This window comes from Cynoglossus semilaevis, chromosome 10 (genome assembly GCF_000523025.1).
Source record: "Cynoglossus semilaevis isolate Cse_v1.0 chromosome 10, Cse_v1.0, whole genome shotgun sequence".
NCBI classification, from domain to species: Eukaryota; Metazoa; Chordata; class Actinopteri; order Pleuronectiformes; family Cynoglossidae; genus Cynoglossus; species Cynoglossus semilaevis.
The window spans coordinates 5,179,303-5,194,366 of NC_024316.1; the positions used below are offsets into that span (position 1 = coordinate 5,179,303).

Genomic DNA, 15,064 nt, shown 5'->3' on the forward strand with positions numbered 1-15,064 from the left:
TTGTATTGTTTTTATTATCTATTCATGTTTTTTTTCTTGGAACGGGTCGTACAAAACTAAATTTCGTATCACCTTCCCTGGTGCATATGACAATAAAGAGATTCTGATTCTGATTATTATTCTTTCTTTAAGCTACAAATATTGTTCATTGCTGTGTAATAAAAAAAACTTTTAGTTTCATAGGTTAAGAAACTCTACTTAATGGACTTTACTAAATGCTTTTTAAGCTCCCACGGGCCACACAAAATGGCTTTGCGGGCCACATTTGGCCCCCGGGCCTTGAGTTTGACATGTATGTTCTAGAGCCTTCTTCAAGTCAGTATTATAGACGTCCCTCCTTTACTAGGGTGACCAAGCCTTGGATAACAGGTGAAACATTTTCAACCAAACTTTCAAAATGATTTTGTGATTCATAAGCTGGTATTTGGTATGTTGTTCTACTGTTAGCAAGCAAGTAAAATGTTTTGATGATGTTTTCCTGTCCTTTTAATCCAGTGCAGAGTACTACCACAGTCGGCTGAGATGTAGCCAATACCACTGAGGTGAAGAGCAATTACAGCTCCCCTCCAAAGGTCTGGTCAGGTCATCTGGTCTGATAATGTGTGGTTGAATGTGTTGTTACTGTTTGACTTATGCCTCTTACACACAAAGCCACTAAACATGCATGGAATCTGCCAGCATTCCCAGCAACACCACAGCGTATTGGCCCGACGGAGCACCCATATACGGACACAGTCTGTCTCAGACGCACTCTGCTGACTCACACCCCCCCTTGTGTTAGCGACAGTGTGTGTGTGAGACTCCAGAAGCTCCCATATGGAGACTCTGCGTGCCTGTTGTTGCCCTATTTCCCCCCAAAAGAAAAAAAAACTCTCATGACTCATCTCTTTGACTCGCTGCTGCTGCACGCTCTCCAGCATTCCTCCCTCCCCCAATCTCTGACTCTGCTATGACATCATCACAACCCTTGACCCCCCGCTTGACCGTGGGGGCGTAGAAAAGAAGATAAGTTCGATAAAAAAAAGAAAAGAAAAAAAAAGACAGGAAGTGGTTATGTACAAAGTTAAGGCAGTGCTGCCACATCTGGACAGGTTTAGATTGGTGCTCTGGTCAGACGAAAGATAGAAACTCAGAAGTGGCCCAGATACTCATACGGCTCTTTTGGAATCTCTTACACATCAGCCCACACTATTCCAGGATCCCAACCAGCCATTTCTGTGAATAAACATTGGTTTCGAATTTGGTCACCCTGTGAAATTTAAAAACTGGAGAGAAGTTGAAGGAACAGCCAACAACCAAAACATTGGTGGAGCCTGTGGGTCAGCGGTTGAAGGTACAGCCAACAACCAAAACATTGGTGGAGTCTGTGGGTCAGCGGTTGAAGGTTGGGGCTTGACAGAGAACAAACGTTGTTCTGTCTCATATATGCATGTATATGGATGATAAAAAAAACCCTGCATAATGGTAAAATACACGGCCATCTTTTTTCAGATGTCAACTAATTATTATTTGTAGTGGAGCATGTCCACCTCATACCAGGGAGCAGCTCAACTTGATTTAATCACTTGTCTTTGCAAAATCACCCATCCTTAGGTGATGTCATGAATACTTATAGGGTGTGATGGTGGAGCACTTTTACTCTTCAGCCATTGGTCCTCGATGACTTCTCAAACTAGACCTTTCAGAGCTCATTGTTTGTCTGTTTTTTTGTACTGTACTATTGTTAAATTATGAGATGATTTATAGTAAAAAAATCCAGCTCTAACATGGCTGAGTTTGTCTTCATTCCTTTCTTCCACCAAACAAACTGTAGTGTCATGTAGTTTCTGGATTACCAAGTTGCATTAAAGACGTGCCTCGTTATCATTAAGGATACTTTCAAGGGTACTTTTTATCCAAAATAATGTTCTTAAATATACCAGATCTTTGAGGTTCAACTCATTGCCCAAGGCCTAAATAAGTGACATAAATTAAAACCAACTCATCATCAGTTTTTTTCCATGTCTTTCAACATCGTACACCCACCTGAGGTGAACCACCTTTGACTGATGTCTTGATATGGATTTGCTTGACTTTTTTTTTTCACTTGTGGTCCAACCTGGTGATTATCTTTACGCACTGCAACATGTCGATAGAGAAGGTGTCAAATCATTCAAATTAATGTCTCTGCAGTTGCATAACACGGCAGGTTGTTGAGAAACACTTTTATGGGCGCAACCTATACTGATCGTTCAAAGCTACTTTTACAGACGCCTCTGGGCACATCATCAGTCGTGTTCCTGGCATCACCAAGAAAAGTACTCTGTGGGTTAGAAATCAGTGCAGTCCTCATGGTTAGAGAGGTTAGAGTGGCATATGCTGGAGACAGAGTGGGCTAGTTCTCACAGCACAACTGAGTACAAACACACACACACACACACACTCACAAACGTCTGGTCAGACGGTCTTAGTAAAGGCAGTGGGACTCAACACTATAAGGAAATGTCACACATTCCAGACTGTTCCTTATCTCCAAAACACACACATTCACCTAAACAGGTTCACTGCAGCATCCGCCTCAGTGTTATGTTCCTGTAATACAATACAAGGATGAACTAATTCACTGCATATGAAACTTAGAGGAGAACATAAAAAGCAGACACTTCAACACGTCAAAAGTACTTGTTCAGTCATGACATGAAAAAAAGAGGTTTCTGCACAGCCTCAGTTCTCTCTCTCTCTCTTTTTTACCCCTCCCTGTTACTTTTAACGCCATGCAACACGCAACACTAGAGCTACTACACTTCCTCCTCTTCCTTTCTACTCCTTCCAGTCATCCTCCCTCCCTCCCACCCTTTTTCTTCACTCCCTCCACTGGAAGAAAAAAAAGTTCCTCCTGGTTTTTTAGCCTTAAAAGGGCAGAAGCAAACTAGATCTTGGCAGCCCTCCCATTCCCTGAGCTCTGGTTACACAGACGAGGGAGGAGTAAGGAGAAAGGACAGGACAAGAGAGGAGCAGGGAAAGGAGGCAGAGAGAAGGGGGTGGGGGGGTGGGAGGGGGTGGCGCGGAAGGCCTGGCAAAGAAAAGAGTAAAAGGCAGTGGGGAAGAAAAAAAGTGCTGTGTGAGACAATTTTTTAAAGCCTGCAATGACAGGAGTGCTAAGATGTTCTGAGACACGTCCATGTGGCCGAGGACAGCAGAGAGGTGGACTGAAAGTCAAGTTTCAGGGTGGTAAGGACAGACAGACGTGAGCAACAGTCGGGGAGTAGCGAGAGCTGGCAACCAGAGGCGAGGGCCAGGAGGAGGTGAGAGGAGGACACTGGCACAGAGCGATGAACGAGGAGGTTTAATAAATACCATGCGGCTTCAGTCAACTGTTTGTTTCCTGGAAACATCTCAAGTGTGATGATGATCACACACAAGAGCAGGGCCTGGGTTTTTAAGTAATTGATAGTTTTTGGTCTGGGTAAAATGATGCCGGGGTCTGGAAAAAAAAGATCCCATCCAGATGCCTTCCTGGCACGGAAAGCCTGGCCTGTTCGGGGGTGAAAATCCCACAATGCAACAGTGTGGAAAACGACCTGAATGTGACCTTTCGTGCACGATCAAGTGATGTCAGCGTTACATAGAGGTTGACTTTAAAATGTAATGCAATAAATTCTGCAGTCTAGTCCAACTGGACCTGGACTTTTAATAAAGCTGGCTGCAGCTTATATCAAGATTTAATTGTTTTACACCGTCCATAATCCAGAAGTGGCTCCCTGACTGGACCTTGAGCAGCTCCAGGAGGAGGGCCTTGAATGTTGAGTTCACATCCAGGAATAAACAATGTTGTCATCTTCCATTATGACAAAGTGACAATGGGGATAATGAGTATTTCACACTATGTACACAAAGTACATCGAGCTGAAGGTGTCAGCATTATCATTCATTGAAAACAGAAGAAAATTCCTTCAGTCATGGGTTTGGAGGCAATTTTCCAACATCTGATGTCATGTCTTTAATCCTCCAGGCCTTGATCCTCCAGCTACAGTTTGGCCTACACACAAAAAGGGAAGCTACGCTAACAATAATGAGCAGGCAGGAAAGGATCCACTTTGACCCAACGTGATAAATAACTCTCCTGTTATCTCTTCATTCCTCCCAGTCCCAGGCAGACCTTCTACTTCCAGCCTGTCCCTGAAAATGAAAGATTAGGTTTGACGCCGCTTGACGTCCCCAAATGAGCAGACTGTGGGCATATAAACTACTGTATTTAGATGTCCCAGTGGGGCCATGCACTGTTCTCTCTCATTATCTGACAATGCAGTTACAGGACTACTGGGAGCCGCAACAGCATTACAATAATTACTCACAGTAATAGTAAAAACAAAGCAGATTTAACGAGTGTTTTCGGCCTCCTGCCGTTTGTTTGCTGCATGATCAGGCGCTGCATGATGTGTGCTGCAAGGCCTACATGGAGCTAGAAGTATAAATTGACCATGATCATGTGGTCAAAACAGTTAAGCCTATGTGGCTTTGTCTGTAACTGTCTTCTACTAGCGGTCACTGAGGTTGCCTTACAGTTCGCCTGTGTACACTATTATTTCGTCCTATTCCCACGAGCATTTTCTGCGACGTGCAGGCTGTGTGACTGACTGCAGTGTTGTCCAACAGGTCTACGGTCAAACTGCAAGTTCAGACTTGGGCTCCACACCCTGGATTTACTTTGCTCTGCTGAATGTTGAAGGACGGCCGTGATTCACAAGCAGAGCGTTAGTGTTAGCTGTTTAATATCTAACACTGCAGCTCAAGTGTTAGCGGATCAAAACATACTGCCGCGGCATCGCCGTGTGCACGTCAACAAACGCCCAAATCCCCAAAGTCTTTCCCATGTGAGTGGTTTTGTAAAAACAGACTGAGCCAAACATCGATATGATGTCACATAATTAACTCATCTGAAATCGATTTCCTCTCAGAGACTGTTTGGCCAGTTCATTTGATGAAACATGCAGCTGATTCTCTTTCACCTCGTCACCAATAACATATTTGATTGACATAAGTATGTAGGTCAGTTCACTTTGAAACAAATTGATCATCTAACCCAGTTATTGTTAACCATAGTGCTGCAGCGCCACCTATAGGGCCATAAAAGCTTTCATTTTTGCACTTGTGGGTTAGAAGGGCTACACAGATTATTACACCAGAGATATGCTATCCATCAAAGTTTGTTTTAGTTTTTAGCTCAGTTTTACTGCAGCCATTGTCCACATGGTGGCAGTAATGTATCAGTCAGCTCCAATATTCAGACAACAAAACGTTTTCTCTCCGCTAGCTATAGCAAAAAGTATGGAGAAGTTTCTAAAACAAAGAATCGAAGACGAACATTGTGACGCCTCGGTGTAGGTTGACTGTTAGGATGAGGGCTGCATTTTGAGGTTTGATTTTCATCAATAAATCCAAATTTATCACTGGATTTATTAATTATGGTACCAGGCCTAAACACGAAAGGAGAATCTGCTTCTGGATTTCACCGTGTGATTTGTTTACTTTGCTACTTTACTGCTACTACTTACTACTACTTTTCCAACGTAGTAAATCTTCACTGGTAACAGAAACACCAAGCACCAAAATCAGCAAGGGAGCGTTTCCAACTTGGTGTCCTTTATTTTGAGAACACAATATTGTTACAGAGCCCTAAGACGAACCGGTGTTTCATTCACAAGAAAACCCTCTGTTAAACAGACTCCTGCCTTTATCAGTAATATAGAACACATTTTATTATTATGTAACTGTGTAACAGGAGGAGTCTGGATGTTGCCACACTGGCGTGTGTCTCAACCTGTACTGAACGTCTCCTCCTCGTCCTCCTCCTCCTTCCATGCAAGGACAGTGGGAGTAACAGCAAAGGTACATAGTTACAAAACAGTCAGGTACAAACGCAGCTGTATATTTGTTTCAACAAGCTCTCGAATGAACTCAGTGCTGATGCAGACAAGGATGTACGGACAGCACATCATCCGATTAGCAGACAAACAGTTCTTGCTTAAGACAGCAAGAGTGTGATTTGAGGCTTCATCACACCCAACACACTTATAAATAAACAAACACACACACACACACACACAAACAGGGCCATGCCAAGCAAAAAATTAAGCTTGTTCAAACACGGGTGTGATGATCACAGAGCTTCACGCAGTCAATCTGAAATAATTCAATAGTTGAAGGTACAGAGAGTAAGAACTGCTCACGGAATACGCAATCTGTGGTCATCCATGTTAGTCAGGATTTAAGAAATATGACTGTGCTCCAGCTTCTCAACTGTAAAAATGGCCTGTTTTTGCACCTCTACAACAGTAAACAAAAAAGGTTTGGTTTTTGGGCAAAAACTAAACCTAGAGAATGGCGTCAGTACCTTTCTTCAAATTTTCCATTTGATTCTTTAATAGACCTTCATATGACTAGTAGACAGACAAACCTATTCGTCTATTGTTAATATTGTTATCTATCCCAATGTCATTTATAACTACAATGACCTGTTCTAACAATGGCGGTCAAAGGTCAAAGATCGTGACCTAATTTAAGGAAGGAAAGTGAGGAAAGTGAACTACTTGTCATTGTGACACAGCTCACCACTGCACACAACCAAATGTGACCTCTGTTTTTAACCCATCACCAAAGTGAACGCACGGTGCCATGCAACTTGGCAGCTGGTGGACTCGAACCTGAAGCCTTCCAGACCCAAGTCCCCTTCCTTACCCACTAAGCCACCACTGCCCCTTTAACCACTGCCCATTTAACAAAGGCAGCAGCAGAAACAGTTCAGTGACTTTGATTCTCCACATGGATCAAAAAGACATCAGATCCGTAAAGATGTTCTTTCACAGACATGTTCCTTTCCAGAACAGTGGGAACAGCCGAGCTCCTCACTGAACACCTAACAGTTACCCATTTATTTTAACCATAGCCGTGCAAAACTTTTCTCATTCTTAATCGTCTGTGCAAGCTGCTGAAAAATCATAAAAAAATAAATAAATCATGGGGTCACAAATGACAGGCTTCGTCTCCCTGCACGAGTGACTCAGTGTCAGGTAACTGAGATTTACACTGAGCAGATAATGACACACAAAGACTTTGGCAGAGTCTTGATAAGTGACAGTCTGAGTACCTGAGGGTTAGACCATGCTGACTATTCAAATACTTCTTTTCATTATCATTTTATTTTAGCTTCGAGAATCAATGATTTGTTGTATAACGTACATATATGTTGTGATATGACATTAAGTTACATATTACATTTAGCTATTTGTCTTGGGTTTTATATGTGGTCCATATAATTTCAGCAGGGCCATATTGGTCAGAAGTGACCGCTTTTCTAAACGGCAAACTTAATACTTACCTTTTAGGACGTAACAAACATTAGCTGCTCCACCTAATGTCTGTATGATTACAGACGGCAGTCAAATCTAGGATAAATCTCAGTACAAATGTTCATTAGTGACTGCTCTTTGCGGCGTCTGTATTGTGCTGCGTCTGTACCATGCACTCAAGGTGACATTTACAGCCGCAGGGTGGGGCAACAAATGACTGCCTTTGTGTTAAGTAACCCATGACGTGTTTTAAAAGTAGCTGCTGTTGCGTATCACAACTGTTGGCAAATAAACAGAAGATAAGAAAAAAGGAGAAATGAAAAAAAAAAAAAAAAAAAGGTCGAGGTTTAAGAGATCCTGCACAAAAACAACAATTAGATAAAGAGTAAAAATGTTACTCATCTGTGAGCAAAAAGCCAGGGAGTGGTTTAGAGAATTAGGACACAGAAGTACAGTTTCATGTTGGACAGTGAGGGCAGTTTGCTAACCTTGTGGTGAGGGTTGCTGACTGGGTGTGTCTACTTTCTGCAATAAAAGGAGGAAGTAGAAGGAGAGGGGACTGAACTTCTCCCTCATCTTCAGATGACATGACTCAGAGAGAGCAGTCTGAACCAGGGTGAGTCAGTGGAAGCAACAGACAGAAAAACAGACTGCTGTGCACCATGGCTCACAGGTTCCTGGTACTGCTCCCTGAATAGTACCAGGGGGTGCGTTTGAAAAACAACACCTGAGTACACGCTTGGGTATGGTCTTTTGTCTTATTTGGCGAATTATTTATAAGCATGCTGTATTTACATATTTAGTGGAGTTTGGATAGAGCAGGATAAAAATAAGTCGTAAGCCGTTCAAAAATAGTGCTCAAAGTTAGCTGTAAAAATCACATGTTAAATATTAAAGGTAGAAATTGAGACTAAAAAAACTATTGTCTGATCGTCAAGTCTCGTTACTGAATCAAACTAGTTGTAGTTTTGGTGCAAGACAAAGTTAAACAGCCAGATTAATAATAGAAAAACATAATAGCCATATTAACCAGTTACTAAACTAAAACTGTTAGTTGCATCTTGACTGCTGTCACTAATGCACCTTTTTCCATGGACTGAGATAAAAGCCTGGGGATTTGTTGACCGCTGACTGTCAAACTGTGTTAGCAACCCACCTGTTATCTGCAGAAGGAAGCACTGCCATTGGAGTACACTTACTGTTGTGTGTGTATGTGTGTGTGTATGGTTTTGTTGTGCGTGCGTGATTGTGTGTAAAGGATGAAATGAGCCATTCATTCCTCCTGGAGATGACAAGGACTCATTCAGGCACTGATTCACACACAATCCCCTTCCTGTTGCAACAATCCCAGACTGTCTGTTGAAAAAGGTTTGGTCTCAGAGAGACGAGTGTTGGCGTCCATCTTCACTCCAGGTGAGCAGAGGAACAAACAAGTGACTGTAGCCATTTTGTTCATGCAGTGGCAACCACAGATGGGACAGACACCGACAAAGGTATAGGTAGATATCCACTCACTCTAACAGCACAAGGAAGAACATGAGTAATTATGATATGAATGGGTGACATGATCCTGTGCATTGTAGAATTTATATATAGATCTGTCATTTTCCATTGATCGCATCATCACCTATATTAAACACCGAGTCGACCCAATGGTCAAAAATATCATTACGCTTATATAATAATTCAAGCCACACAATCTACAACTGATGTTTAATAATTATTTTAACTGTACCACTGATATACTGTAATGCAAAAAAATCACATGTCTATTTTGAAATGGGCGAAACCCAGCAATTTTAACGTAAACAGTGTTTACCAAGATCATTTTCTAATTCTTTCCTGATGCACACACCTGAGCTTTTCAGCAGCACTACTCCATGTTTGCTATTGATGCCTCTGTGCCTGCACCAGGGGATTGTGACATTTGCACTCAGCTTGGTCACTCACTTTTTCAACACTCTTTGTGATAGGCTTTATCCCTGCACACCCAAAAGGCATCTCAAGAGCCACAGGTTTCTTTAAACTTGATATGAAAAACATTCCAAATGAATAAATAAACAGCCAGTGTTGCGGAAAAACAAAGTAGTTGCACGTACACGAAGGCCAATAAACCCACTTTTACGTCACCAGGCCCGAGTTTGTTCTAATTCTCTGCAGAGACCCAGCCCCAGCCCTCTGAAACAATAGCCCTGTGTGTCTGTATGTGTGTTTGTGTGAAGGACCAGGTTTCTTCATTCCGAACAGTCCTGAAGCCCATCCAAAAGGCCTACACACTGTAGCTCAGATTGGCCCAGCTCGGCTGAGGCAACAAGGGCAACAGAGCAGAGCTGGCCTGGGGCCTCCCAGCACTCTGCCCCCCCCCCCCCCCTCTCCCTCTTCCAAAAACAACCCGCCTCAAATCTGGGCGTCCAGAGACAAAAGCTGTGGCTCCCCTGTTCACCGGGGGAAACGCCTTCTTTCCCTCTAGAAAGCATGTTCAATCCAGTCAGGAAACCTTCCTGTAACACCGCTCTGCTAAAGCAGACCGTACATTCCAACATGCTTCTTTACAAGGTGACAGATTTCTTTTTCCTTTTTTTTCTCCCCTCCCCATTGAGCAACAACATGCTCCACTTCATTCTATCACAAAGACAAACCTGCACACATGCCCTCAATTTTCTGAACACTATCACTTTCACTATACGACCTTTTTAGCCTGATCACTGCCTTTGTATATTTAACACCATCACAGGAACCAACACGCCTGCAAAAGTTTGGATAAAAGTAGGAAAAGGAATATCAGTAACTTCGATCTTTTTAATCTCAGCTTTTGGCTTGAGTGCAAAAATATAGATAAAGCAGAAAAATATCCAAATTTATGTTCAAAATAATTAAACTCTTTTAACTCAGCCTGATCACTGCCTTTGTATATTTAATATTTATATAAGTGTTCAAAAGCATGATGTTAGCACCACCTGGTGGATTGGTGTTCCTTCTTAATTGCAGGAATTGACTCAGTTGTTTCAGGATAAAAAGAAAAACTACTTTATTTGACATATTCTGTTCTTTTTCAGTTAAACTCACTTCAGGACAGTGACTCCCAACCACTCTGCTGTGGCACGTGTCATTAGTGATCGTCAGGTGTGCCTATTTCACTTAATTGGCCTGAAAACTATCAAAATGTACCGCAAATAATGTGTCTCCGCTCCTCAATGGGACAATGACGGGGCAATTAAACACTCCTCCACTGGGTGGCAGGAGATGATTATAAAGACGGATGTGAAAAAATAGGCAAACTTAGTGTTTTTTAAAGAAGGTCTTTGTGTGTGTCGTTCTTCAACTCCTGCGAGTATATCAGTTTTGTGTTCAACTAAACAGGGCTGGGTTTGAAACTTAGATAATTTTTTTTAATGTGAAATAAGTGCTTTATGAGAGCGTCAGGTTACGTTTAACTCCTGAATACACTATGATTTTTAACACGTTACAATCAATGACGATAGAAGAGTGTTAGATTAGCAGTGTTTCTCACCTTTTTTGTTTTGTAATGCATTTTTTAAAAACCCACAATTTCGAATGATTCTAAAACCATGGTATCCCAAGTACCACATGTGGTACGATTCCTCTAGTGATACACAGTGTTTTATTTTATTTTAAATGTAAAATAAAGGGGTAGTTAAAAACCCTAAGCTCTGCGGTCATGGCTCCAAACTGGAACTCTATTAAAGAGAAGTGGGAACCAGAGGGCAAGAGAATTAAGGTTAGAAGCAGACCTGCACAGAACTGGGAACCCTCTGGACCCTTCAGAACTCTCCTGTGGTCATTTGATCTTTTTATAAATAATACATGTATATAATAAAGCTCTTTAAAGTTATTTTAAAGTGATAAGGAATTGACTAACTACTCTTTATTTATTTTTGAGTCCCCTATTTTCCATTGGACTTCCATTCATTCATGCAATACTTTTATATATCATGCATTACAGAGACGTCGCCCCCTGTTGGCGCTCCTACTTCCGCCTCATTTTATTTCAGCTTCAATTAGACGCCCTTCTTCATTCCCTACATCAGTCCTTGACTGAAACCTTTTCTACAGCCATGCCCTACTTTTCACTTCACCATCTGGCTCCCAAAATTCCTGTGCACGCCACTGCAGGCTGACACCCATTCATCAAAAACCAAAGTTTCTGTGGAGTGTAGAGCGACCCGTGGAAAAGGGCGTGCGCGTGAGTGCGTGCGTCAGTGACTGAGTGAGTGAGTGTGTGCCGGACCCACCTATGGACACCAGCTTGATGTTCTCCTTGTCCAGGAACTCCAGAGCCACGGACACGTTCTCCAGCTGCATCTGGCGGAAGGTGGGCCTCTGGTTGTACTTTCGGAACATCTTCTTCTGGGACAGCACCTCCAGGAGCCCGATGAGCCGCAGCCCGTCGCTGAGGTCCGTCTGCAGATTTCCGATCCGCTTGTTGACGCATTTCAGATGCTCGTTGCACCAACGGGTGAAGGTGTTCTGCTGGATCTTCTTCCACGGCGCGTCCTCGGCCAGGTCTTTCTCCGTGGCGGGCATTTCTGCGTCCTTATCCGTGGAGGGAGCGTTAGGAGCGGGCGCGGCGCTCTGGTGGAGCCGGGGGTGGGAACCACTCATTTTTATGGTCTCGGCTGTGTCCTGGTTCGCTGGAGTTCTTTCTGGGTGGAGTCTGCTCAACTTTACGTGGCCTCTCCTTCTCTCTCTCTCTTTCTTTCTTTCTTTCTTTGTAACTTGTCTGTGTTGAAAGAAAAAGAAAGTAAGAAAGAGTTGAGTTATAGCCTGGAGACTGAGCGTTTTAAACAGTTACAGGTTAAAACAGGAGTCGACTGATCTATTCTTATTTGGACGGCACTACAGTAGGGTCCAAACTTTTTTCCACTTCCATGATTACACAACTAGTCAGGACTAGTCAGGACTAGCCAGGACTAGTTAGGGCTAAACCAGCAAGGACTTGATCCAAAAGCTCTTTAATATCTAAATAATATAATATAAAGTATAACCCTGAAAAGTAAATTAAAAATTGTAAATGGAATTATCTGAAATTGGAGAAGAAATGCCTGCTGTTAGCATATCAGGTTAGCTGTTTGGATATTTTATCAGCAAATAGTCAAATATTGTCAAAAGGTGACTACAACTAGTTAAAAAAACACTAAAAGATAAATTAATTTGAAAAGCTATGCTACAACCAATGCTAAATAAGCAAGTAAATATTTACCCCAGAACTGCTTCAGGGTAGTTACAACATAAATGAAGGTTTAAAGTCAGTCTGAAAATGCTAGAAGCTAGTTTTGCTAAAGACAGGAAAACGTTGCACAAAAGTCAAAATTTAATTAAAAAGTTGAAAATAAAATTGAAATTTCCATCACCAGATGTATATTTAAGAAAAAGAAAATCACAAAAATAAATGTTGATAGTTAATTGATTGGTAATTGAGTTTAATTGGCTGAGGAAGTCAAATGGGTGCACCAATACCTCTGGTTATGACCAATGTGTTTGATTAGTGACGTCTGATTGGCTGAATACATCCAACTGACATCTGCCCTGAGACACTGGCTGAGTGGTCGACTGTATTAACTTCTCTACAGGCCGTATGTTAGCCATCTAGTCTGTCTAAGAAATTGATAAAAAATGAATGAAAAACAATTTCAGCTAATTATTATTCTTTTTGAAATTATGATTCAAAGCACCACACAATCTTTTTCACCTCTTTTTTACTTTCATGAATGTAAATCAAGTTCAAATAAAACACAACGTATAAAAATATCTGAGCTGGTGCTGGAAATAAAATGTCACTAATACACACTGTCTGCTGTGTATCTGTGACAGAATAACAAACGCAGTCAGGGGTCGCCAGATATTTGTGCTGTACAGATGGGTTCACATCCCAAAAAGGTTGGAAACCATTGACTTAATATTATTTATATACCGCAAATACGGTGTCTTTGTTCACCTACAGTACCTGACAGTGACACCCAGAACAGTCAAATACACTTCCACTGGGTGGCAGCAAATGACAATAAAAGCTAAAAAAAAGAGGAAGCACTTTGTGTGTGTCTTTCTTCAGTTCCTGCAGGTATATCAGCATCTTTTTCACTTAAACAGACCCAGCTTTCAAAATGATCATTACATTTCATACTTTAGTGAACGTAAACGTGTGACAGAGAACTTGGTGATGACGACAACATATGAAATAATTAAAAGGTGAACATCCGTCAGTCAGACTTACTATTTTTCCCAAGCCCTGAACGTACTCTGTCATTTGTCATAAATACTGATGTATTCACTGAAGCAGAGACAGTGTGACAGTGTGATATGGTGTCTGCTGGCCCGTGAACAGACTTTTATCTCTGTCGGTGTCAATTTTCAGCATCATTTCACGTACTACTGTATATTTCTGCTTCTCACTGTGTTTACAGTCTTATCTTTGAGAGGGTTAACAGTCTGCATGGCTCAGGGGCTGAACGTCTAGACTCCAGCTTCCACTGTTTGTCCATGCGGCCCCAGCCAAACAGCCTGATGAGATCACTCAACAAATATGTGCTATATGATGCACTAATGACGAGCTGAGGTTTTCATACGCAGCAGGCAGTTTCAAGTACAGAAAAACTAATGTTCCTTCCTATTTGGGTAGAAAGGACACATCTCCTCAGGTTACACTTAATTATCACCTGTCTGTAGAAGCGTTTTATCTGCTGGTGTGGTCTGACTGATTACATGGAGATTCAATGGGAAGATAATGATCTCTTTGCAGCGTGTCTTGTGTCACGCGCATTATTTTTATTTACATGGGATTAGGACAGCGTCTAATAGGCGACTAAACAGCTACAGTAATGGCCTACACTGAAAGGGAACTGACTGCTGCCTTTAAAGTCTCTAGCTTGGATTATCACAAGGCTCTTAATGCTAATGTACACCAACAAAGTGCAATAATAAAACTGCATTTTGGAGGACTTCATTTCTGAAGCATCGTGGTGAAGTCGTTTGAAGCACCGTGTCATGAAGTCGTTTTCACACCACTGTTATGGCAGCTACACAGACAAACACACAAATGTCAGGAGTCTGGCGTTTGAATAAGGGTCAAGACCAAGTTGTCTGATTTGGTTCTGTGTATGCAGCAGAACAGTGGTGGAAGTTAGAAATGTGACTCTGTCTCTCTTTTTTTTTTTTTTTTTTTTGCCTAAATAAGGAGCTCAGAGCTAGAGCCAGAGCCAGTGTGGCCTGTAGCCACCCTGAATGCTTTGGCTCTCTCACCCTTTCTCCCTCTCTCTCTGTTTGTGCGTATGTACGTGTGAGTGAGTGAGTGTCTGGTCAAGGGGGAATCTGAAGAATGCCCCTCACCCCCATAACAGTCCTGGAACTCTTAAAAACCATAGCCTTAAAAAGAGCAGAGGAAAAGGGCTTTATTAATGATACACCACAGCCTGCTCTGACGTTTAATGAGAGGTCCGTGAGAGGTGAGTAATTTTAACCCAATTTGGAATGTATTTTCTTTTATTACTGACTTAATTCTAAATGTATAATTAATTAAGGCGTTAGATTAAATCATCAGGACAGTTTAAAAAAAACCCGTGAGCTTCACAACCGACTGGACTTTATGCTGAGTGTAAAAGCAGAACACGTTTTTTTTTGAGCTAAAGAAACGCTACTCTCTGAGAGGAGGTCCATTGTTTCACTGGAATCCACCGAATAAACAGGAGACTAAACAGGGCGGAGACAGAAAGACTGGACCA

At 41.9% G+C, this 15,064-nt stretch overlaps 2 protein-coding genes across 4 annotated transcripts in view; both read right to left on the reverse strand.

The window, feature by feature from the left end:
* snphb (syntaphilin b) overlaps positions 1–15,064 on the reverse strand; it is a 1,167,912-nt gene that overhangs the window by 250,565 nt on the left and 902,283 nt on the right. The window lies entirely within an intron of this gene.
* flna (filamin A, alpha (actin binding protein 280)) overlaps positions 1–15,064 on the reverse strand; it is a 45,757-nt gene that overhangs the window by 27,552 nt on the left and 3,141 nt on the right. For both annotated transcript variants that reach the window (XM_008318357.3, XM_025059367.1), the window contains exon 2: positions 11,582–12,069. In XM_008318357.3, the coding sequence (XP_008316579.1) occupies positions 11,582–11,951 (370 nt within the window). In that variant the 5' untranslated portion in view covers positions 11,952–12,069. The remainder of the gene's footprint in view (positions 1–11,581; positions 12,070–15,064) is intronic.